Raw genomic sequence first — 27,034 nt, forward strand, 5'->3', positions numbered from 1 at the left:
AGGGAGTGAGGATTTAGACAAGGAGAGATCACAGGGAGGGAAGAGATGAAGAGATAAGGACAGGATAGAGTATGAAACAAGACGTCAGGTCTGCCGTTTGAAGTTGACTATCCAAGAGTGGTATGGTTAACCCTCTTATTGTCTAAAGGGTCGAAAATGAAATGTTCATGAGTATGACAGTAGAGAAAAACCCCTAAATAACATTTTTAGACCATGATATTTGACTTTTCCAGAATTGACCTTAAGTGAATCTACCCTTTCTCAACCTTACATTTATAACATAATTTACAGATGAATTATAGTATTAATAAATTATTTACAGTAATGTTATAGCATAGTAGAGAGCCCACAAATACAAACACACACACACAGTGAGAACGAGCCTTTCGTTATACACAACTGATTTTCAATAGTTAATAAAATTTGGAAAAAAATGTAGTAGCAGGATTTTCATAACATGGAAATGTTGTGAATTAATGCATATGGCAAGTCACATAAATATTGATGCTAGATGTATCAGTAAAATCTGGTGTTTTCCAACAGAATATCTGATTTTGCAAAACAATATCCACTCATAGTGACTACAACATTACGCCTGTTTAACTTTTTTATGGTTGTGTTGAACCACTGGGAGCAATAGGTTAGGGTTAGTAAAAGATGTTGGTCTTGGTTTAATACAGAAAAAGGCACAGTGACTTCAGTAATGAGACACAATGTGATTATTAACCTTTAACAGAAACCACAATCTTCCCCTGACCTTAACCAGCGTTCTTTTATTGTTTACCCCTAAACACAGATGCAACTATGGATGTGAACCCCAGTCTCTCGTGTCACATTTGTGTGCTTTTTATACCCACCATCTACCCCAACCACCTCCATGCGACTCCAATGCAGTATGACATAATTGAGAAAACCAAAGTAATAACCTAATATATAAATCTGATTTCTGGGAGACAGGGTTGAGACTATGTGTCTAGCTAAATAAAACTACACCAACTAGTGCAAATAACACTATTCATTAATAAACTGTACTTCATACTGCTCTAGCATCAAAAGCTAAAGCTTTTTAGCTGGAAATTTAACGCTACGTCAGCTAGCTAGTGTTACTTAGAAGTTGTCCCAGGGCCCCAAACAGGTTAATCCAGCCATGGTAATCAGGGTACTGAATGTAGGCCTGATCCACTGAGAAGGCAAAAATAAGAGAAATTCTGATGTAAGTTGGATATCTTTCTACATCAGTACTTTTATTTGGCTTTTGGTGTGAGGCTTGCCAGGCTGCAATTCCAGTCCATCTCTTTTTAAGACATTTTATGCCTACACTCTCCAGAGGTTATGAAGAAAATAAATATCTGCTTGCAGAATTCAATTAGGCTAAAGTAATGAATTTCAAAGTATCAAATGCCAACATCATTTGACATTAAAGTCCTTGTGATAGTGTTGTGATCAAATGTATTATTCCACTTTGTGTCATCTAGTTCTGATCAGTGGAGTGTGAAATATTGAATGTGACAAATGAATGAACAAACAAATGGAGGTTAAACACACCACCCCCTGCGAATGAGATACGCAACAACACAATGGAAAAGGAAGAGAAAATTGGCAAATGAGGTTTTGATGGTGAGGTAGTAAAACTGCTGATGAGAAATTACACTTCTTTTTAACTAATTAATCAGGTGTTTTTAGCATATTTACAAACTTGTCCTGGCACCTCTTTGATGTTCAGATATTCTGAGGGTGGTCCCACAAAGCAAGATGAGTTTGCTGTGAGTTAACTTTGGACTCACAAAGTTAGCCCTACTTTATGGCAACCTACACTCCCAAATTTGCTCTGAAGCAGGTTAAATTGAGGTGTAATATAAAAAAAAAAAAAAAGTGCAAAACTGAGACATCACACAAGAATAACGTCAGGAGGGAGGAAAGAGAACATAGCACAGTACAGATACCACATAAAGATGAAAAATAACATTGAGACTAATAATAAAACTAATAATTGTAATAATAGGCTGAATAACTAATAAAACTAAATATGATAATAATAATAATCATAATCATAATAATTGAAGCAGTGGGTGTTGAGCAGGATCATGGGGGCAGTAGGTGATTTTACAGTCAAATATCCAGACTCTCTAGCACCAGGGGCAGAAATACCTGCTGAAAGCAACAGGAAGAGAGAGGAGAGAGACGAGAAAGCACAAAACTACGGGAGAGAGAAGAAGTCAAGTTAGTAATGAGCACTGATGGGATATGAATGTGTACAGATGGAGAGGAAGAGGAGGAGAGAGGAGCTTGATGCATAATGGTAAGTCCCCCGGCAGTCTAGGCCTATAGCAGCATAACTAGGGGATGGTTCAAGACAAGCCTGAGCCAGCCCTAACTGTAAGCTTTATCAAAAAGGAAGATTTTAAGCCTACTCTTAAACATGGAGAGGGTATCTGCCTCCAGGACCAAAAATGGAGGATGGTTCCACATTGGAGGAGCCTGATAATTGAAGGCTCGACCTCACATTCTAGTTTTAGAGACTCTAGGAACCACAAGTAGGCCTGTGTTCTGGGAGCGCAGTGTTCTAGTGGGGTAATAGGGTACTATGAGTTCTTTAAGATATGATGGTGTGTGACCATTGAGGGCTTTGTAGGTGAGGAGGAGGATTTTAAATTCTATTCTGGATTTTACAGGGAGCCAGTGCAGAGAAGTGATCTCTTTTCCTAGTTCCTGTCAGTATTCACGCTGCAGCATTCTGGATCAACTGGAGAGTATTTATAGACATGTTGGGACAGCCTGATACCAAGGAATTACAATAATCCACCCTGGACGTGACAAAAGCCTGGACTAGTTTTTCTGCGTCACTTTTAGAAAGGCCTGATTTTTGCAATGTTATGTAGGTGAAAAAAGGCAGTCCTTGAAGTTTGTTTTATTCGGGAGTTAAAGGACATATCATGATCAATGAGAACTCCAAGATTCCTAACAGCGGTGCTGGAGGCCAGGGCAAAGCCATCTACAGTAACTTTATCATTAGATAAGGTGTTTCTGAGGTGTTGGGGGCCAAGCAGAATAACTTCAGTTTTGTCTGAGTTTAACAGCAGAAAGTTGCTGGTCATCTAGGTCTTTATGTCCTTAAGGCATGCTTGAAGTTTAGCTAACTGATTGGTTTCATCGGGCTTCATAATATTGCCTAAAGTAAGCATATATAAGGTGAATAGAACTGGTCCAAGCACAGAGCCTTGTGGAACTCCATGACTCTATTTGAGCATATGGAGGATTTATCGTTAACGTGCACAAACTGAAATTGATCTGATATATAGGCCTTAAACCAGCTTAGAGCGGTACCTTCAATGCCAATTAAATGTTCCAGTCTCTGTAATAGGATATGATGATCGATGGTATCAAATGCAGCACTAAGGTCTAACAAGACAAGTCCCTTGTCCGATGCAGTAGGAAGGTCATTTGTAACTTTCACCAGTGCCGTCTCTGTGCTATGATCCACTCTAAATCCTGACTGAAAATCCTCAAATAAACTGTTATCATGTAAAAAGTCGCACAACTGGTTGGCGACACCTTTCTCAAAGATCTTAGAGAAAAAGGGAAGGTTAGATATGGGTCTATAGTTGGCTAAAACATCTGGATCAAGAGTAGGCTTTTTAAGAATAGGTTTAATTACAGCTGTTTTAAAGGACTGCCGTACATAGCCTGTTAAGACATATTGATTATATCTAGTAAAGAGGCGCTAACTAAGGGTAAAACTTTCTTAAGCAGCCTAGTTGGGATGGGGTCTAAGAGATAGGTTGATGGATCAGATGAGGACATTGTTGAAGTTAGTTGGCAAAGGTCGATGGGAAAGAAACAGTCTTAAGTATACATCGGGTTTTACAGCTGTTTCTGAGGTGCCTGTGTTTGAAGATAGGTCAGTGCCGGTTGAGGGCAGGAGGTGGTGACTTTTGTCTCTAATAGTTAGAATTCTATCATTAAAAAAGCTCATGAAATCATCACTACTGAGAATAATGGGAATCAGCCTGGCTAAAGTGCTGAAAAGAAAGGGTTGTTTTTATTTTCCTCTATTAGAGATGAGTAATAGGTACAGAGGGTCTTCCTATATGTTTTAAGACTATCATGCCAGGCTTAGCCTGTGTGTGTGTGTGTGTGTGTGTGTGTGTGTGTGTGTGTGTGTGTGTGTGTGTGTGTGTGTGTGTGTGTGTGTGTGTGTGTGTGCATGCGTGTGTGTGTGTGTGTGTGTGTATGCAGATTCTTTGATTGGGCAGAACTCCAAACACTATCTCTGACAAACACCAGGCTCTGCTCATCACCTGGCTGATACCATCCCTACAGTGAAGTATGGTGGTGGCAGCATCATTATATGGAGGTGTTTCTTAGCACCAGGGGCAGGCACACTGGTCCGAATTGAGGGAAGAATGAATGCAGCCAAATAAAGAGAGGTACAGAGTGCCCACAAGCTGAGATTGGGGCAACGGGTTCATCTTTCAGCATGACAATGGCCTGAAGCATACAGCCAAGACAACGCTGGAGTGGCTGTGACCCATTCATTAAGAAAAAACAAATGGATCTATAGTGTAGGAGTTAGGCAAACATATCAAAACATTAAATAACGCATAGGCTACAATCAGACAACTTTTAGGATTCTCGTTTTGCTCATTAAACAGTTTAAACATACGGTATCAAATGCTATTATGATTCTGAGGAGGAATTCATAAACATTACCGTACCTAACTCACATAAGCTATTATTCTTCCAGCAGGATAACTCATATTAGAAAATGTATAATAACGGGAATACTCTGTCTTACTGGCCAAATAAGAGAGGTCAATTGGAATTATGATTGGTATCAATCTAATTAGGATTTTTTTTTATCTTATTATTAATAATATTTTTGTTATTTGAGAGGCAAAGATCTTTTAGGGTTAATTTAGCGAGCACAAGAAAGCATAAACCAGTTCAATTTGATTACACACATTTATTACCAACAGTACATGACAAATACTAAACACTACAACCAAACAAATAAAAAAAATCACAAATGGAAAAGGGGAATAGAAATACAAAGCTATGGTGAGTGAATAGATGAATAGCAGAGTTTTAAATCTACTTGAAGGTGATATGCAAGACCTAAGACAGATGACATGAATGTTAGTATCAGTTTATTTGTGAATAGCCAATTAATGCATAAATTATGAAGCACCAGGGTCTAAGCAAGTTTACTGGAGGTTTGAGGAATACTTGCATGCACTGTGTGGAGTCTCCTTCTTATGTTGCAGAGTTGGGTCCAAATAAACAAAGACCTGATGAATTTGTGTCGAGCTGACAGACTGGGGTCTGGATAGGGTCATACAGACGAGAGCTCCTCACAAGCTGGTGACATGTCGAAGGATTTGTTTGGCTCTCGACCACCACTTGTCTCTCAGGCTGGAGATTTTTGAAGAGCTTTGGCCTGACCCCCTAGAACATCCATGCTATCACAAGGGTTGCAGAGTGCTGGGGTGGAAGTCAGCGACTAGGGACAGGCAGGCTCTACTTTGGAAAGTTGTTAATCTTTTTACTGAGCATCTAATGTAGATTTAGCATTTTGAAATTTAAAGCAGCAGAATGTTATGAAACATGATATTTAAAAATCAATAATTCTCTATTCAAAACTGATGAAGTTATGTTGAGGTCACACTAACGACTTAAAGACAGTGGAATAAAAGTGTTACCATAACAGACATATCATTACATGCACACACAAAGTATAATTAAGGCAAAACCTACAAAATCTTAAACTAAAATTTCATTTAGGAGTTAATAGTTTTTCAGTTTTTGTTCTCCTTCGTTGTACTACACATAGCACTGGGCATATGCTCCGTGTGTGTGCGAATGTGTATGTGTGATTAGACCCCATGTGTGCAGAGACTTCTGTGGAATGTGTTTGCCACTGAGGCGTGAACATGTTGTTCAGCATGTCTTGATCCTTCTTGCTGTTGTTGGTGATTTTCAAGCTGTCTGCTGCTTTTATGCTGGTCTATCTGGTGATGTACTTCAGTTCTTTGGTCTTTGGTCCTTATCCTGCTGCTTTGGGGTTTACGGGTTACTTTGAGTGTGACGTTTAGGGATCCCACTAAGGGTGTTGTTGGCCAGCATTCCAGATTGATGGTTGAAAATGGCAATTTTATCCATTCCATCCAAAAAACTAATTCATCCACACAATAAAGTGTGCAAATGTGAAGGGGTCAGAATACTTTCTGAAGTCACTGTATGTATGTTAGCATTTAGCTAAAACCACCACTGTGACTAAGTACAGCCACAGCGTCGCTAGCATGGCTGTAGACTGACATGATTGTTGTCTTTTTTTTTTTTTGGTCACCTATACCAAGGTAAAGTCATGATACCTTTTCCATAAGCCTTAACCACAATGCATAATGTTGTCAGGCTTAATTTTATTTTATCATGTACATTTTTGGTGCTGTTCACAAACTACTAATAGGGGCTCACCTGCCATAAAAGCTTCGTGGTGTGTTCTTTAATATTCACCTTGATTTCCTTGCCTCTTTGATTTCAGTGATGAGTTAGCTTCATGAGCATGAGCATTCATGCTGTTTCTCTATTTCACAACACACTGGTTAGGGCTATTTTTCTTAAACTTTTAACTCACTGCAGCTGTGGTGATTGGTGTGTACCACACTGGGTCTTGAATAGCTGCTCAGTGGTGTCAATCAAATAACCCTGTGGTATCAGCCCTCATCAATTTGTTGGCATTTTGTGGTCAAATGGCAGTAACACTTAGTGCTATCAGCATCATAGTGGAAAACATTGTCATTCTTAATATAATTTCTGTTATTATTATTATTATTATTATTATTTTGAGTGCATTTGAACTAGTGGACCTTTAAGGGTATGTACCTCTATGAAAACTTTTACATAGCACATAAAAGCATTATCTGCAGCCTGTGATATTTTAGTAATGTTCCTATTTTATTTTGACCCAGGGATGACTGATATTTGCAGATGAGGCCTCTGAGGACAAAGATGGGGTTCCTTTTTCTTAGAAAACCTACAGACAAATTATTTATCTGTACAATAATACTGTATTATGACACTATAATTATGCTAGGTTTGTGTTGTTGTTAAATTGAGCCTAAATGTTCCTCTGTAATTACCAAAGAGCATTTATCTCCGTGGTAATTAGGCCTACACTGAATGTGACCAGTTCAGTCAGTGTTTTGTTTGTGTTGAACAGCACAGGGACATAATGCTAATCCTATCCTTGGCACAGGGGGCAGTACCTGCTCTTCCTCTCTCATCTCCATCACCTTCTCTCTTTCCTTTTCTCCACATCTTGTCCCATATGTCTTCCCTTTCCGAAGCTGAGCTTTAATTGATGTAGTCTTTTCATTTTCATCTGTGCCAATGAAGAAAGTAAAAAGAAAGGTCAATTGATATTTATATGCAATGTTATCGGCCTCCGCTAGGATGATCTCGCAATGACAATACAAATAAATAGGAGCATCTCATTCTAACATTCATTTCAACCTTTTACACAAACTGAATTGAAAGAAAAGCATTTCACCTTTCGTTGAAACTTTTTGGATGGATTTAATGAATTTTAGCTAGGTAGTTAATTCACTCAAGTGAAAGTAACTAGCCGGTATCATGATGAGCGGCCACTGTTAAACGGAGCACGACTGCACAGGAGCTATTGGTGAAATGATGTCTGGGGATGAATGGCACTGAACTGCAAGTAGTCTGCTAGTAAAATTCTCTATTTAGCGGTATCAGGCTTTGGCAGATTCAGCTGCCTGGCTGGTTTGTTGACATAATCAAATAACCACCATGTTCAGTAAAGATTTTGTAGTAACAACAAGATCATTCACACCACACACACAAAAAGAAGCAATGATGCTTTTGATGAGAAGAGAGAGTTGGTTATGCTGGCTTTGTATGCCTTTCAGCACCAAAGTAGTTATTTTTAGGAAATTATTTCACGACTTTTATTATATACACCTCAGTGACCTCAATGATGGGTTCAGCCATGGCCATGGAGCAAGGTTTTTTGGTGGGTCCCCGTTTTCTTTCTTCTTGTGCACGTGCATGAGTACACACAAGCATGTGGGCAACACCATACAAGTTTTTTGCTAATTGTTTACCATTATTCCACTGTACCACTGTGATTCCACTGTGGAAAGTGGTAGAACTGTGGCTGTGTGCTAAAAACAGCAGTGAAGAAGACTGCTAGCAAGTTAACGTGGATGCTTTTCAGCAATATGTGAATCAGTGCATGTTTCCATCAGTCACCTTCATGTGGTAGCCATCTGGAGCACCAGAGGGTTTACCTGTGGCTTCTTATACAAATTGAGAAGAAAGAGAAAGAGAGAGAGAGAGAGAAAGAGAGAGAGAGAGAGAGAGAGAGAGAGAGCTGTGTGCAGGTGGCTGGCTCAGTCAAGTGGGCCGGGAGGCCCAGTGTGGTTTTGTGGCTGTCATCTCTGTCTCATCTGTCTCAACTGCCTGTCATTCCCATGTTTGGTTACCTTTCTGGATCCTGCAGCTCCACTCACCCCTTCATCGTTTTGAGAGTATCTTTTAACATTATTTTAACACTCACCCAGCTAGAACCTCACCCTTGTTGACTTGTTTTACATGAACAATTAAGCTAAAAAATGTAAAGGCTCAGCTGAAAAGCTTAGAGAGAAAAAGTAAAAAACTTCAGAACCAGAAGCAACTAAATGCTACAAAATAACTGGTAGGATAATATTTTTAGCTTTTAGGTTTTGTGCTCTGGTGTCATTAGTTATTCTAATAGCCTATACTATTAACCAAAGTACTCAAAGTGGCCTATTCTGTCTATGCGATTAGTTCAGACCTTACAGAACTTTGTTACTTACCTTACTGATCAATGTTCAGTTTTAACATTACTTTCATACTGCTTTGGTTGATTGTGTGTTGAATCAGACAAAGTACCGTTATAAAATCACCGCAAACTCTGATTTTACCCAGTGTAATAGTTATAAAAATCCTCATCATTATGTAATGGATATTAAATCTCAAGTAGAGACCATCTTGTGATTGGATCAAACCAACCGCAATGCCCGTCAACATGTTGACGTTCCAATCCATGAGTACTCAGTTGTGGGTCAGACCACACCATCTTCAAACTTGGCCTTCATCTTGATCTCAGCTACACACCTGTAAAGTTTCATGCCTGCATCTTGCACGATTGTGACGCTGTTGTGGTGACAAAATCTGTCCACAGACATATAGAAATATAAAAACCTGCCAAAATACTCAAAACTTCCTCAAATGGTAGTTCCTGCTACAGTAGGTGTCTCCAGGAGCACATTCTGATATGATGACACACACACACACACACAGATGTGCAAATATTCATTATTTTCCAAGAACCCTGTCCTTGTCTGCCTTAGCTTAGGTGGAGGTCAAGTAGACCTTTTTCACAGCAGACATTTTAGCAGGTCACAGGTGCATTTAGTAACATAAGGAACGAATGCATTCCCTGACTTACTGAGACGGAACTCACACTCACATATAACCAACTATCTGATTTTGTCATCCAATTACAATGATTATTAATCTTTTAGGCACCGTGTCTTTGCTGTATTTTTTCCTTGTGATTGTGTAATGCAAAAAAAGTCTTTCATTTTGACTGTTGGTCTACAACATGATTTTTGATCTCCTCCACATGGTTTTAGCTATAGGTCCTTTGTGGCTTTGACTTTGGACAGAAACAGTCTCTTACGTGTCAGCAGAGAGACCCTGATATTAGCAAGGACTTGCAACATTCTGTGCTGTAAAAGGATTGCAGTAGTATATGTGAGATACAGCACAATAACAGATTATAATGAACTGTAAATTGTTGATCCATCTAGTCACATACCTTCAAAATTTTTAGAAGTGAAAATGAAATAGAACACCCATTAAAAATACAGTGTGCCCTTTAATATCTAATGTGTTTTCAAGAAAAAATTCTTGCCCAACTTAAAGTCGCAGCGACAGGTGCATTGGATCAAAATATCATACGGTAACTATAGAACAAAAGGCAGAAATCCTGCGCACTATTCATCACTTGTTCTCACTTTATTAATGATGTTTCAGCCCACAGAGCTTCATCAGGCAAAAATTCATCAAAACAGCACCAAAGAGCACCATAAATATTAATAGTATAAAAACTATTAAGAATGGGGTCTGACCAGTGAAAAATGCCACCAATCAGAGGTTGCCAGCTGCATTTGCAGAATGCTTATGAATTAGCTCATTAAAATAAAATAAACAAACATGTCATAGGGCTCTCACCAAAAGAAGCACACCAAGAAATTCTATTTCCTGTTTTCAATTCAGACACAAAAATATATATATATATTTTTTTTTTTATCGATATTGTTATATGTAAGGCCCCTTTCAATAATTATGGATGAAGATTTCTAAGTCAGATCCCATTGTTAATATACTGTATATATGGTTCCCATTATGTGGCACTGTTTTGATAAATTTGGCCTGATGAAGCTCTGTGGACTGAAACGTCATTATAAAGTGAGTGCAAGTGAGGAATAGTGCGCAGGATTTTTTTCGCTTTTTGTTCTCTAATATCTAATGTGTAAATCTGCTGAACAACAAACAGCTAATTTAGATAGATGAAAAAAAATGTACCTTGTAAAACCTGATACCATTTCAGAACAGTATCTTTCTCATGGAAAAGTTCCAGTAGAAAAATAGTGTCAGAAGGAAAAAAACAATGAACCTGTCTTTTCTTTGGAAATACAGAGGTGCTGCAGCAGCTAAAACCTGTTTCTTGTGTTAATTTTCAGATAACCCACGTATGGTGATTCATGTCCCAGTCACAATCCAGGTCCTGGATGTCAATGACAACATTCCATCCATCTCTGGGGGCAACAATGCCATCATAGTGTGTACGAGCACCAAAAATGGACAGGTACGTTACTGATGCTCCAGCCTAGGAGAGAAAAAGAGGTGTCATGGCCTTAAAATCTGATAATTAACAAACACGTTTTTTTTTTCTAAATTTTTTGAGAACCTGGATGTGCGAATGACAATGAAAAATTTTTTTAATCTTTTTGAGTCTGAATCCTAACGTCTACTGTGAGGTGGGTTTAAAAATCTGACAATCTGAAAATCAAAAACATCTGTAGTGCCCATCATCCATACCACAATGCCGGGGCGCTGTATTCTAAGAGCCTAACTAACACCTTGCTGCTGATTTTATTCTTTTGTTTGTTATATCATTCTATAGATCATAATGTCATTTTTTTTTTAATTGACGAGGTTAATATATATTTAAATCCGTTTGAAATCATTCATTAATGTTAAGAGAAATTTCCATTCAAGAATTTTACCATTAAAATTACATTTAAACTGTAAAATAAGGCCTTCAGCACATTTCTTATAGAAGGTATCAGTCTTGCAACAAATCGTGAATTCCACTATATGCAGAATGTTGCATGCATGTGTGCTCATTGTTGTATTTTCAGGGTAGGCATGGCCTGTGCTGGTGGGGTGGCGGGGCCCAATGTGATATCTTTTCATGGGGCCCAAAATCCCTGGCAGCGCTCCTGCCACAGCATCTCACTTCAATATGACCTCACAGTGTTATGTGAATCATAACCCCAACTTACAGAGGTGAATTTCCGGTGTTACCCTGGATTCAGAAGTCTTGTGTGTTGTGTGATTTGATTTTTCACTTGAAGAGCCGGTCTCTCCAGCTGGCTCACCAGATAACATGTTTTTCGCTCTCATCTTTATAATGCTGCGACCGTGGCTTGTAGGGTCCAGATGTTGTTATACCTCAGAGATTCTCTTCATGTACTGCGAAGCTACAACACACAAGACATGCTTTCACCAAACAGGAGAGGAAGTCATGATGCTCTAGCGTGAGTGTGCTAAGTAAGCGAGCAAATCCACATCTACACCACAGTAGTCCCCATGCTAAAATATTAACCACACATAGCTACAGCAGCTTAGCTACGTGTGGGTATGTGTCTGCATTATGTCATGTCATGGGATATCACAATGCAGTGTTCGCATTGAATACTGGAGATAGTTTACTGGAATATTTGAGTGTGAAAGATTATTTTTGACCTTGGTCCACTTTCCCATGAGCTTGTTTTCACTGGACCAAAGTTCCATACTGTAGGTCGCGTGATGAGAACTAAATAATACCATGACAACTGAGCAAATTTCATTTGCTGCTGAAAAAAAAAAAAAATAATATAATATATATATATATATATATATATATATATAAAAACAAATGACTGAGCCTTGTAGTACCCAAGAAACGCACTATTTCTCCCTTTTTCCGTAATGTTAAAAACTACTGTAACCAGCTGTTTTTAGAAAATGACTGATCCTTTTTAAAAATGAAATCATATATGGGATATGTTTGAAACATCTGTTTCGTCTTTTCATGGGAAGTACAAAATAAATAAAGTATCAAATAAAGCCAGACTCTTTCAAGTGTAGGTAAAACTGAACATTGACACATCATGACAGAAAACTTGTTAAGATTAGGGTAAAGTCACAACTACACAATACTTGGGAGCACAGCTTCAGTGAAGCTTGCTCTGAGGTCACAGTGGGTGAAAATGCTCTCAGAGACATGCCCTCAAATTTATGGTTAAGTTGTCCCTGTTTAGTCCTGTCATTCTCTGACAGAGTTGTCACGAAATAGTAAGGTCCTGTTTTAGCACCACAAAAGGGAAAACATTTCAACTGAATTCAGTGGCGAAAGCATGTGCAAATTAAATCTTAAAATCTGAACATAACTTCATGTTCACCTCTCAAATACACAAATATATAAACACAACTGAACAGATTAATAAAAAAACAATCATCCTCTCTTTCACCCACTCATACACACACATAGACAGGCGCATGCTGGCACACACATACATTCAAGTTGTGTGTCTGACACCATCAGCAGGGTATTTATCAGCTGAGCTGCAGACTTTGCAGCATCTTGAACCCATAAATTATTCAAACTGCGGAGCCGCCGATGCTTCTGCTGCTGGGCCAGATAGCAGCAGAGACAATCATATTGAACCTAAACACAAGCCTGCCTCACTGCCAGCCCCCCTCCGTCACCACACTGCCAGCCTCTCTGCTCCACAGCGGGCCAATACTGAACCGGGAATGATAAAACACTTTTTTGTGCAAAGCACAAAGGCACAGATCTGCATCACAGCAGCTACTGTCGTCACATGTACATTCACACACACACACACACACACACACACACACACACACACACACACACACACACACACGGATCACACGTCACACATATACTCCCTCTGTCTACTCATATGTATTGCTCTCTCTTGTTATCTATCCTCCACTTTCTATGGTTTTTATGCAAATTCAAACTCAAGTTTGTGTGGTGTGTGTGTGTGTGTGTGTGTGTGTGTGTGTGTGTGTGTGAGTGTGTGTGTGTTTTGTGGTGGATGCTTAAGTATGAATCACTTAGCTTGGCTTCAGGCAACAGAAAACACATGCTAGCACAGTCAATGATTCTTTTTTTTTCATATTGCTGGTATTACAGTAAATTGACGCAAGTAAAGTTGCATGCATGGCACATCAATCTGGTGTGACAAATTTTTTGCTGCTGTATTTGGGGACTCAGTTGTGTCTAACATTTGCACAATTGATTTCAAAATAATCTGACTGGCTGTTTAGGTTGTGGGGCATAAAATACTAATACTTAATACTCATCTGTTGTTTGCTGTAATAAATGGATGGAAATCAGTGGCAGATACAAGCCGGGGGGCTCAGACTACACAGCAACATTTGAAATTTTCACTTTTTTGCATGTTTACTCTTGAGAAACAGTCAAGATGCCTGTAGAGGATTGTTGACACAATTATTGAATATGCAGTCTGAACTGGAAGATTTCAATTCAAGTTACTGTTGTTGCTAACAAATTAAAGAAGAAGTGTCTAGGATTTAGGCTGATCTATTGGCAGAAATGGAATATAATATTCATATTTATGTTTTCATTAGTGTATAATCCCCTGAAACTAAGAATCTTAGAATGGGCCCTTCATGTCTAAATAAGAAGCAGGTCCTCTTCCACGGAGCCCACAATGTTGCACCGCCATGTTTCCACAGTAGCGCTGAATGGAAAAAACCAAACACGAGTTCTAGACATCGCCTTTCGTGTTTTTACGTTATCTGAAGGCCACCTTAGGTTTTCCTACACGCTTGGAAAGGGAGGGGTGAGGGGAGGGGTATTCAGTTAGATGCACCTAGATGCTGCTAAATCCTACACACTGATCCTTGAAAGAGTTTTGGATGACAAGGAAAGGAACATCCAGTAAATACCATAAATCACTTTTTTGTTTTAGGAATTATGTTACCATTTACCATGATATAAAGATAATCTGTTACTAATTACATTTGTGAGTTACCCTCCCACTTGTGCTGATATCATGTGGAGGCAGAAGACACAATGTGCTGTATTTAGATCGGGGATTTAAGTCAGAAGCTTCAGTTCAAAAGTTAAGTCAAAACATAATCAGGGACAGTTATCCGCATTCAGGACGCTACTTATGTCGATCTGTGTGGGAGACCTTCAGATTATTAAAATCATTCCAACCATTCCATGCCTGCCTGAAGCTGACAGGTCTTGCTGGTCTTGAGTTGTCTAGAAAGTGTATCTAGCATTTATCATCCCTTTACAACAAACACAGACTTTTAACCAAAAGGAGGCTGGGCAATAGAAAAAGAAAATGCTAAAGCAGATGGTAACTACATGTGTTAAATAATGTGTTCTTTTTGCTTTAATATAAAGCGGAGTTAAGTCAGGGGACAGTGAAATGAAAAAATAAACTCTATTAGAGTAAGACATACAATAGACAACAGCAAAATGAAAACCTAATATATATTGAGAATGACTGTAATGAAAAGGCTTGGTTTTTGGGACAGTCTGCATGAATTTGTCTTTTCATCATTTTTTACTTATTATTATTATTATTATTATTATTATTATTATTATTATTATTATTATTATTATTATTATTATTATTTACCTACCAATAAAATAGCACCTGTTCCCCTGGTCACACTACGAAATAGGTGGTGTGCACAAGGGGAGCTTGTGACTACTGTAACTTATTAAGGCTAAATAAAAAGACTCTTCAGAACCAGCTCTTGATTCCCTCCAAGTTCAGGACAGTAAAGACATGTTGCTATCAGTCAACAATGTGAACCTGAGTTGCACCCAATTTACTTGGCCACCATGTGCAAATCCACTGATCATGGCAATTCCATGAATTTATTTGCCGTTAAATGTCACCACTTGAATGCAGCCGAGTGAGTAGGCCAATATACTATAGATTTTCATCAAAATAAAGAAGCAGACCAAACATAAAATGTCAAAATTTGCACCAGGAGTTTTTACAGCTTGCTTCGAATGCCCCAAGTTGTCATTACCCTTTTTTTTAAGTTGATATGACAAACTTAGCAAATTGCTTATTTGCACATCCAGCAGTTAACAGCACATTCATTTGGAGTCACGTTTGTGTCCACCTGATGAATGTAAGTGTGGAAAACAATGTAAATAAATGATGAATGTAAGATGGACTCACACACAGTGAACTTTTGTACAGCTGACACTAACATTTTTTAACATAAAGGATAAAGTAGCATAAAGTTGTGTCCTTATGAGTCATCATGGCTGCTACCAGAGGTGTTCTTCCAAATCTTCCTGCATGTGGCTGGTTGTTAATGCAAGTTAGCTAATTGGCTGTTAGCTAATAAAAGTTATCAGTTATACTAGAACAGGAAGTGTTGGAAATTAGGAGATAACTAGATAAAACAGTAATGTCAATAATTTTTTTTTGCAGAACAAATCACAAAATGACTTACACTGATCACATCCTTCCTAGTCAAATTGATCACAAATTGACAACTTCGCTATTTACTGATTTAAAGATAAGGCTAAAACATTTTTAAATTCTTTTTCCATACGTTGTATGAAAAGACTCACAATGAACACTGTAAGCATACTACTCGATTACTACAAAACAGCATTTTTATAGGAATGATTCTGTCCGAAGGTTTTTGATCCATATAAGCAGCTAATCACTGTAACATATAAACGGTTTAAAGTGAATGTCAACAAAATTATGAATAGCATTAAAAGATATGAAATACAGCAATAAATATGAATGAAAACTAAATATACATTTTTGGAGAACATATATATGGCAACGAATATATGAATGAACGAACACAATATGAATAGTAGGGGGAAAAAATCGCAAAAAACTGAAAAATCATACCGATCAAGAATACAACAAGATAATTGTTCATAGTCCTCAGGCAGACCAAACCACAAACAATTTTAAGCTTTTACTATATGGGCTGCCTGATCAAGTAGCCTACTGTCCTAAATATGATTTTATATTAGGCAGCTCTGGCCGAAGACAAGGGGACATTGCATGTTCAATGATTCGTTTACTGACAGTACTACACAGTGAACGTGAGCCCTGAGTGATAGTAAGTGGCTCAAGCTGCTGGAGTCAGGCCCAGCAAGTTCAAGAGCAATGCCGAACTGTAGATCAGCAAAAAAAGACTTATAAGTCATTCAAAACTAGTGTTTATCTCCAATATTCAGTGTGGGAACTTAAGATATCAAGAATTATAAACAGAGTTCGGCATGTTTGTCAAAGTGACAGCACTTTCGGTTCCAGAAGCTAGGGACCATGAGGAATACATGCCAATGAGCGGGACTACGGAGTCCGAGTTCCGGTCAGGCACTGAACAATTTGGTGAATGAATCTTTTTAACACATTTTTCTAATGAACTTCACATTCTGTTGATATTTTTAGTTAATTTTTGAACGCATATAACCAAAATACTAACATATAGCACCTTCAACTACAGACCCCTTCACTTTTTGCACACTTTACCATGTTGTAGAGTTCATTGAAAATGTATAAAGTCGCCATTTTTGCCCATCAATCTACAATCAATAACCCATAATGACAAAGTGAAAACATGTTTTTTAGAAATCTTTGCAAATTTATTAAAAATCAAAAACCGAAATCTCTCATTTACAAAAGTATTCATAAAGGATACAAAAGTATCTACTTCGTAGTACTGCCCTATGGCAGCAACTACAGTTTTGATTCTTCTTAGGTAAATCTCTACAAGCTTCGCACACCATTTGGGTAGTTTATCTTATTCTTCCTGGAAGATATTCTCAAGTTTTGTTAGATTGGACGGGAAGTGTCTGTGAACTGCCATCTTCAAGTCACTCCACAGATGTTCTATGGGGTTTGGGCTTTGGCTGGGCCACTCAAGGACAGTCAGAGACTTGTCCTGAATCCCCTCCAATGTCTTGGCTGCATGCTGTCACGCGTACTGTGGAGCAGGTTTTCTTAAAGGACTTTTCTGTTTTTGGCTGTATTCATTATTCCCTCAATTCTGCCAGTGCCATGCTTCACCATAGGGCTGCTATTAGCCATGTAATGAGCAATGCCTGGTGTTCATCAGACATGGAAGTTCTGACCAAAAAGTTAAATTTTCTTCTCATAAGAACAGGTAGTCTTTTTCCTTATGCTCTCAGATTCCTTTAAATGTCCTTCCAGCAGGTTCTCACATCGCAGATATGAGTTCTGAAGCACTGAAAGAGTTTTTCCCCTTTTTCCGTTTGACACTTACTGAGGCCACTGTGCTCGGTACACTCAAAGCTTTAGAAATGGTTTTATACCCTTGCCGCCATCTATGACAATTTTATTGCAGAGGTCTGCAGAGGTTCTAGGACTTCATGACTTGGTTTTTGGACCTTACATACACAGGTGTGTGCCTTTCTAGACTATTTCTGATCAATTCGATTTCCCACAGGTGGACTCCAGTCAGGTTCTTGACACATCTCAAGGATAAATTAACCAAACAGGATCCAAGACAATTTGGAGCTCCACAGCAAAGGGATGTAAAATTTTGTTTTGATTTTTAATAAAAATTTGCAACAAAATTCTAAAAACATGTTTTCGCTTTGTGATTATGGATTATCCAGTGTAGATTGCTGGGCAGAAATGAACTTTTTTATCCATTTAAAATTAAATCTACAACATAGTAAAGTGTGGAAAAGGTGAAGGTGTCTGAATACTTAATTAATTTTTTCTCCATGACATCTGCTTGGCTTCATAAATTAACATATTTGCGATAATTGTTCAGCAGCTTGACTTGACAGGTTACTGGTAGACATAGGGCATAAATGTATGATGTGAAACTTTGTTTGTGGGTGCATTTTACTAATTAGGTTGGTCTATGTATCTGTGTGTGTAGAAACAATTTTTCTCTTCCTTTTGCCTTAAATACTGTATGCATCAAAGCTATGCTAAGTATACAGTGCAAACATTCCTGACTCCTGGTTTTCTCTCCCATCAGACTGGCACCCCATGAATGGGTAGAACTGCTAAAGAGAGGACAATAAACAAATACAGAGCAGAAATTGAGGTTCGTGACACATATACAGCATATATACTGTTTATGTGTGTACTAGGGAAGTAACCTAATTTAATACAAAACATATTCAATCAGAGTCTTGCTTTAAGGAAGCCACCAGTTTGCAGTTAGGTTTGGTGGAAAAGGCTCTGCTGTTTAAGGGAGCTCTCAAACAGCAGCAAAGAGGATTCTGCTGGGAGAATTAATCCTGTTTAATAATCATACATGAACATTATATCTTTTCAATTTTCAATTCAGTTCAATTCAATTCAATTCAATTTTATTTATAGAGCGCCAAATCATAACAGAGGTTATCTCAGGGCACTTTTCATGTAGAGCAGGTCTAGACTGTACTCTTTATAGTTATATTTTCAGAGACCCAACATGCACTTCGCGATAGCAGCAAGGAAAAACTCCCTTTTAAGCACTAGAATCCTTGAACAGAACCCGGCTCACGGTGGGTGGCCATCCGGCCCGACTGATTGGGTTGAGAGAGAAAGGAGAGAGAGAGAGAGAGAGAGGGAGAAGGGGGGGGCATAGCACAGTAGATGTATAACAATAATGAGACTAGTAACGAAAATAATAATTATAATAATAAGGTGAATAAAAATACTAATAAAACTAAATATAATAATAGATGATAATCATAATAATTGAAGCAGTGGGTGTTGAGCAGGATCATGGGGGCAGTAGGTGGTTTGCAGTCACAGATCCAGACTCTCGATCACCAGGGGTAGAAATAGCTGCAGAATGCGACAGGAACAGAGAGGAAAGAGACGAGAAAGCACAGAACTACGGTTGAGAGAAGAAGTCAAGTTAGTAACGAGCATTGATGCCATATGAATGTGTGCATATGGAGAGGAAGAGGAGGAGAGGGGAGCTCGGTGCTTAATGGGAAGTCACCCGGCAGTCTAGGCCTATAGCAGCATAGCTAGGGGATGGTTCAAGACAAGTCTGAGCCAGCCCTAACTATAAGCTTTATCAGAACTGAAGGTTTTAAGCTTACTCTTAAATGTGGAGAGGGTGTCTGCCTCCAAAACTGGAAGATGATTCCAATGGTTTAAATCAACAACATCAAAAACAAAGCACATATGAGTAGTTGGGAGCAGTGTAATGGTGCTATCAGACCAGATTTCGCTCACATTCATTTCTGTGTGGAATCGGGCAAACTTTGCACAATTCAATTTGATTGAACTTTGGCACGTAAAATCGTGAGGCTCTGACCAGTTTGAGAGAGCAGGGTGGGACTGACCTCTTATTCAGGAATTATTATTTGCTTATTGCCTTAATGTGCTGTGTGACTGTAGTGAGTGTAACACTGGGATAGTGACAGAGGTTAATAACAGGAACGTGTTGATAAAACATGGTATAATTAACAACTTTGTGGACTGCTGTTGTTAGCCTACTAGCTGTGCTGAGTCCAGCAGCTTATGTGTACAACCTCCCCATGCTATTTCCCGTCCCCCACGCCTGGCAAATTTTGCCTGGCAAAACTCAAGGAGTAACTGCACCTAGCTTGTGCGGTAACTAGCAGTGGCGACATGCTCTTGCCACACCATGTGCAGCAGTGAGGTCAAAGCAACGTGTGGTCACAACAGACCGAACCTGATCACACTATGATGTTGGTTGTGGTTAGAAGTTTGACATTATACCTATCAACCTGTAGAGGTCAATGTAGCAATGTCTTTTCTATACATCAGGTCTAGGTGTAAGGCTGGAAATATAGTTCAGTGAATTATACTGATACATCTAAATGACTGGAGATCTATGTGTAGGGTGAAGGGTGTTACTGGTAACAACACATTATAGCGGAGCTGATATGCATATACTCAGCAAACATAAGGGAATTGAATAACAATTAATGATGTTTGTTACTTATATATGAGGTTGTGGTTTATGATAATAATGCATATTTAGCCAATTGCTGTGTAAACAGGATAGAGTTCACACTGGGTCACTGACTTAATGTCAACTCAGACTGTGTGCATTGAAGAATTAAAACAAACAAATACTACATTCTCAGCCTCTTTCTTTCTTTCTAATCGTTCCATCCTTAAATCCCCCATTTATCCCCATTTCTGTACTCTTACTTTCTCTTGCCTACATTTATGCCTACTTCTCAATTGCCTTTGCTTTTTAAGTCCTTCACATCTCCTCTGTCTGTCTTCATCAGGTGATTCAAACCATCCGAGCAGCAGATCTGGACAACTTTGCAAATGGAAAGTTCTCCTTCTTTGTGCCTGCTGAGCATCAAGTTACTGCAAATTTTACAGTGAAAGACAATGGAGGTAAGACTTTAATGAGCTGATAAGGAGTTATAAATATTTATATCTGACTGTTGTATAGATACTATGGACCCCTACACAGAGGCAGAAGAAACACATTCCATTCTTCAAACTTTGGCTGATGGGTATAAGATCAAGCATGGATTAAGAAATTCATATGTCATGCCATGTGGCAGCACGAACATACCAGATGTCAAGCACACAAACACATAGTAGTAGTGCACTGTATATACTCTAGGCATGGGTGTTCCTTACCAACACCCATGTCAGTGCAGCTTCAATAGAGCAACTTTACCTCAATAATATAATGTATGGAAAAGGGTTAATCACATATACAGTAGATTTGTTCATGTTCATTCCTGATAAATTATATATTCTTCCTCTGACACCCATCATTTAGGTTCCGCTGTTAAACAAGAAGTAGGACTAACCCTCAGCTGACACCATTTTCCTGACACAAGCTCTATACATAACCTGAAACACTAATATTACAGACTCACATATTTTGTGCTGCTATAATAGATAAAATATATACTAACTGTAAGAGTATAATGTGTTTAGTACACTTTGTTAAAATTACAATACAAGAAATCAGTGTTCTTTACGTAAATGGACTTTGTCACCAGCAATAAGGGTTCACATACTGAGTCCTGCATGTGTTTTAAGGTTAAGCAATAAAAATACTTTGGTTAAGATTACAGAAAGATCATGTTTCAGTTCAAGATTAATGAAGTACACACTTTGACTATGATCTCTCCCTATTGCCTAAACAGAACCATAAAAAAGATTGATAGTGTTTTGCCAAGAGTGGATTTTATTGGAAATAGCAAATATACCAAATGAAATACAATGTCATTGAACATGTTGCTGTTGCATTTTGCAGTCTCAACATTTTGTAACTTGCCAAATGATTTAATGAACTAACCATTCATTAACATTTCATCATCTTGTTAAAAAATATATAATTTGGGCTGCATTACACTTCCAAACACATTTGCTGTCTTAAAATAGTTGTATTTTAACATAATATCCAGCAGACAGGGTTGCTGTACACTACCTGCCCAGCATAAAACAACAGATACGCAAAGTTAGCTACTATGCTGAACATAGTGGAACACTAGCAGCTAAGGAGACAGATATTGTTCTCAGGGGTTGGTGGAGACCAAACCAAAACTAAAAGGAGAGTGAATATTAGACTTACATTCATCAGGTGGACAGAAACAGAATTTCAAATGAATGCTAATGTTGTTCTGTGTCTGCTGAATGTGTAAATGGGAAACAGGTTGCTAACAGTTTGCCATATCAACTTTGTAAGGTAATAATATTTTGTGTGTATAGCTTGCTCTTCTGCCCTTATGTGGCCAAAACATTAATTAACATAGCTTTATAGGCACAGTACACCCATAGTACACTAACACAGGGGTTTTCACACGTTTGCTTAATCACTCCTCCTCTCAGAACAGTGTCGGCATGAACAAAATGTCCTTGACTGACATCTTCCTCACTCTCTAGTAGCACCTGTTTACGGTGGGACAATGAAAGGTACGGTCACATTACGTTTCCGCTCAACAAAATTTCCCAGCCCAGAAAAAGGAGGTGATGTCATGTTTCTGATGAGATTTGGGTGTGTTTTGCCACTAGTAGCATTACACACCCAAATCTCAGATCAAATTGTTAAATATGGAATGCGTGGAATAAAAAAAATACTGGTTCCGCCGCATCAATTTTTATCCTTTGTTGGGTGTCTGACAATGTTGTAGGAGTCTAATGCTAAACTGGAGGAGTGCTCTGCTATATTCATGGCCTCTGTGTATTCGTTGCTTGAATTGATAGCCCAGTGCCACTAACAGGAATTGCTGCATCTTTCCCACCTGGCTATATACTATATCCTGTGTGGTGCACAAGCTCCAGGTAATTCAAATATGGGGCAAATATTGTCGCATAAAGCAGCATGGCTCATTGTTGCTGCTGCCAAACCTAGTGTACAGTATGGGGTGTCTGTGGTTTACACCTGTATAAACACAGTCTGCTGGCATCATTAGCACGGAGTCTTGTCTCTTTGCTTTTGTGGAACAGGTACCAGTTTCCTCCTACTGAGATCTGCTTTAATGTCCAAGTGAAAAGCTACTGCACGGTTGCCTTGGTTACCCAGCTGCTGGAGTTTTTCCATTTATTTCCTCTCCTTATTCAGATTTTGATTCTATCTCTCCTGAATAAACAGGGGCAGTTCATCCTTTAGTTTTCAGGTATGTGTCAGGTTGTATGATGTTCTTTGAGCTTTTGTCTTCTGTCCTGATATAGACTCACCCGTGTTTTCCCTGTTCACTGTGTGTCCCATGCCACGGTGTCCCTGTATCCCTTTATCCCTGTCTCACTTTCTCTCTTTGAAATTCTATATTCTTTTCCATCTTCTAATGTCTCCTTTATCTCTCCTGGTGTCATTGCAGTTTCTTTCTGCAGTTTACCTGAGACGGATACAGAACTGAGGAGAGTTGACAGAAATCTTAGTAATGAGACACAATGGCATGTTTCGGACAGGGAGGTTGGACAGCAGTCTGTGAGCCAAACGTTGCGGGCAGTTTATGTTGTTGTTTACTTGTGCTTCCATTGAAAGCATAGCCTGGCTGCATAGCTGCATTGCAGGCAGTGTTTGTCTGTTGTGACTTGAGGATATTATAGCTGATTTACAATTGTTGCCACTGGATAAACATTTTTATCATTCTGATTACTACGTGTGTGTTTGTCATAGGCTACTTTTGGGGACAAATCTTAGAGTAAAGACCAGTTAATTGGGGGGGGCTTGTGTGTGTGTGTGTGTGTGTGTGTGTGTGTGTGTGTGTGTGTGTGTGTGTGTGTGTGTGTGTGTGTGTGTGTGTGTGTGTGTGTGTGTGTGTGTGTGTGTGTGTGTGTGTGAGATCAATCAATAACAAAGCTTTCCCAAAATCTAAGTATGCTAAGATCCTTTAGGTTAGTCTTCCTGCAAGATTCCAGTATCGACACTAACAGTATCAAGTACATTTCTTGGTTCAGTTCAAACCAGTGACTTAGATGAGTTTAGATTAAAACCTGCAAGAAACAGAGGGAAATTAAGAACTGGTTCATAATGTTTTGTCTTGTTCTCCATGTCCTTCCTGATTGTGGAAACCAGACATACTTTAGTTCTTAAAACTTTGCGCTTATGCTTTAGTTAAGAGTGACCACATCCTAGAAAATACATATTGTGTAAAATCATTACTGATTCATATTTTCCTCTGCCTATTACTGTCAGACCTACCGGCCCGCTGTCCGTCCACAGGTCGCAGCTGTGTTTTGGATGAGTAGTTAATAGTAAAATACTTAGTGTTACCAGGCAGAATTTTTAACAATCACTGAATTATCAGTCATTTGGTGAAGATTTGGAGATCCTGTTCCTTGTGGATTTTGTTTGGGAAATTCTGGAGATTTTGTTCTTTTGGAGTCAACACTGATAACGTTTTGATGAAGTTCGGGCTTTTTGTCATCACATTTATTTTTTCTATTTTTTCTTATCATTCTGAATTTTAAAGAGCTGTGTTTTATCAGCGGGGAAAGATTTAAGCACTCTGTCAACCTGAACTCAATACTGAATTTAGATCCACAGTAGCTTTTACTATCATGGATCAAAGCTGGTTACCAAACAAAATGGAACCCTAAACAGTTGAAAAAAAGAAACTGACTGCAGGTTGGCCCCATTAATTTTTTGTTATAGTACTGCCCGCTGGTCTATTTTTGCTGTAACAGCTTGTATCTCTGAAGCCTGAAATATTATTCTCAGATTAGTGCTTGGTCACTCCAGACTTTGATTGACTGCTTAGTTTTAAATGTCCTGAATACAGATGGGTGACAAATTAAAAGAAAAACCTGAGTAAATGAGTGAAATTATAACAAATGTATATGCCTCTATAGAGGGAACAAGGGCTGAACTACTTAAGGAGTATGAAAATTAGTGATATGTAGCTTTGTGTCGAGGTGGGGCCTTTTTTTTAATCTCCAGTGTGGAAATATTTCGATTTGAAATGTCCACGGCTAAATTATGGAGGACCTTGTGGAGACAATGTGTATAGTGGTATTTCTTTTTCACAAGTGAATACTTTCAACACTGTTGGCTCAGAAGCCTCAAAGCTTCAAGTAAGGCTTCTTCAATGCATCACTAATAGCCTTCACAGTCTCCAGATCTCAACCCAATTGAACACCTATGGGAAACTTTGGACATTATAGACAGCGCTCTCCACTGCCATCATCAACACACTAAATAAGGGAAGAATGGTGTTTCATCCCTCCAGTTTAGTACGTGAGACTTGTAGAATCAATGACAAGGAAGCAATGAAGCTGTTTTGGAGGCTCAAGGTTGAACAACACCTTACAAAGAAGCTTTATTCTGGTTTTCACATTAATTCATCACCCATCTGAATATGCTATACTCTGTGTCCCATAATCTAATTTAAAAGTCAGTTTAATAATTGAGATTTTTCATTCATGATGAAAAACCATCGGTACATGCTGGCACAATCCGACAAAGAGAGACAGGTATTCATACCTTTAGGCTCTTTTTTCTTGGAAATGTTATCTACTGCTGCAGGGACAGTCTGAGGGTGGTTGGAGGACTTATTTCACATCATCTACAGCTTGAACACTCTTCATTTTCACAGCAGAGATCCAGCTTTCCTCTGATAAGAGCTGATGCACCTCTGCATCTGAGGCTTCTCTGTGAGGTTTTTTGCAATCACACAGTACAGATGTTGTGTTTAAATTTTGTTTATTTATTGTTTATTTTATTAGAAGTCTTAATGATTAAATAAAAATAATAAAGATGAGATAATAATGATAAAGATTGATGGATGTCTCTGTCAGCAGCACAAAGTTTCGCAAAGAACAACCTGAAATGGTTGTTTTGACACATAACATTAGCAGCCTCATTTGTACATGTAACTGGTTTATGTGGACAGCAGAAGTCAGATGCATTGACCAAGACAGAGCAGCATACATATAATTAAAATGACCAATGACTGGACAGTGAATTTGATTTTAAGTATTTCTCATGTCATTGCAGCATTAGAAATGCTAATGTTTGTTAATTTTCTGAGGCTTCTGGGGGGAGCTCAGGTCTGTCTTGGGGGAGTAAACCCCCCTGACCCCTCATATTTCTAATACTAGCCTAGGTCACTCTTGGATTACATGCTACATTATTAAACTCATCATTTTAAAACTCCAAACTGTAAACAGCCACAGTCAGCTATTTCATTTAAAGCACACATTAGTAAGAGGCAATGCTGAACTTGAATTATAGGCTGTCATAAGGTAATTTAGTAGCCTATGTGGCATTTTACATTTTACTGAAACAATCAGCTGGGATTAGACCGTGTTATGTGCGGACTAAGCGTTGTGGCCAAATGTGAGAAAGTCACACCAATGGCCCCCATTAGTAGAACAACAATTTCTACTTTATGACAAGTTTAGGTACTACTGCTGAACTGTGGCATAGTGGTGTAAAAAGGCAAGAAACTGCACAATATCTTCTTAAACTAAAGATATCTTAAACCATACCCCTTACCCCAGGTACATTCTTTTTTATATTATCTCTATGTGGAGAGATAGTGTTCAAACCTTAATTTGTTAAACTATCTAATGTATAAAGACCCAGTTTATTCTTTTCCCTGCCTCCTCCTGCCCTCTTCGTGGTCACCTCTACTGTGTTTAAATGCAGCTGAACATGAGAATATAGTTGTTCTCATTTACATGTTTCTCTGTTTCGGGTGTCAGACATCAGATCAGATAAGATATACCTATAAATAGATTTGGTCTCACCAGAAGTAATTGCTGGTTGCTGATAAAAATCTACAGGTATAGGCTATTTTAAGACAGTGCTTCTCAACCTGGGAGTCCCAACCCCCAAAGGGGTCACAAGATTATTCTTGGGGGTTGCCAGATGGTTGTGGAGAAAGAAATAGAATAAAATATTAAAAATAAAATAACAGATGTAGGTGCTAGCTGTTAAAACTAAACAAACATCACTAACAAAGCATTATTTATTATTTATTTACATTTATTAATCAGAGCATTCACAACAACCCACATGGACTATACTGTAAGCACTAGGTTTAATAGATTAATTGAGACTGAGACTAACCCGCCAATGTGAGAAAGGTAACAGGTTTAAGGTCTGAAGTGATCAAAGAAAAAGCCACTTACCGAAAGTAAGTCTGAGCTGACAGTAACTAGAGGCTAAGATGGTAGGCTACGCTAGATAGCTAAGCTAATAGGGCCTACATTGTATG

At 38.5% G+C, this 27,034-nt stretch overlaps 1 protein-coding gene across 2 annotated transcripts in view; it reads left to right on the forward strand.

The window, feature by feature from the left end:
- Window positions 1–27,034, forward strand: part of LOC120798881 (cadherin-18-like) — a 213,722-nt gene that overhangs the window by 163,417 nt on the left and 23,271 nt on the right. Inside the window, exons 9-10 of one of the 2 annotated variants that reach the window (XM_040143670.1) lie at window positions 10,797–10,921; window positions 20,630–20,744. In XM_040143670.1, the coding sequence (XP_039999604.1) occupies window positions 10,797–10,921; window positions 20,630–20,744 (240 nt within the window). Of the gene's footprint in view, window positions 1–10,796; window positions 10,922–20,629; window positions 20,745–27,034 lie in introns of those variants that run through there. The other variant, XM_040143671.1, reaches the window with a different exon arrangement.

This window comes from Xiphias gladius, chromosome 14 (genome assembly GCF_016859285.1).
Source record: "Xiphias gladius isolate SHS-SW01 ecotype Sanya breed wild chromosome 14, ASM1685928v1, whole genome shotgun sequence".
Lineage (NCBI taxonomy): Eukaryota > Metazoa > Chordata > Actinopteri > Istiophoriformes > Xiphiidae > Xiphias > Xiphias gladius.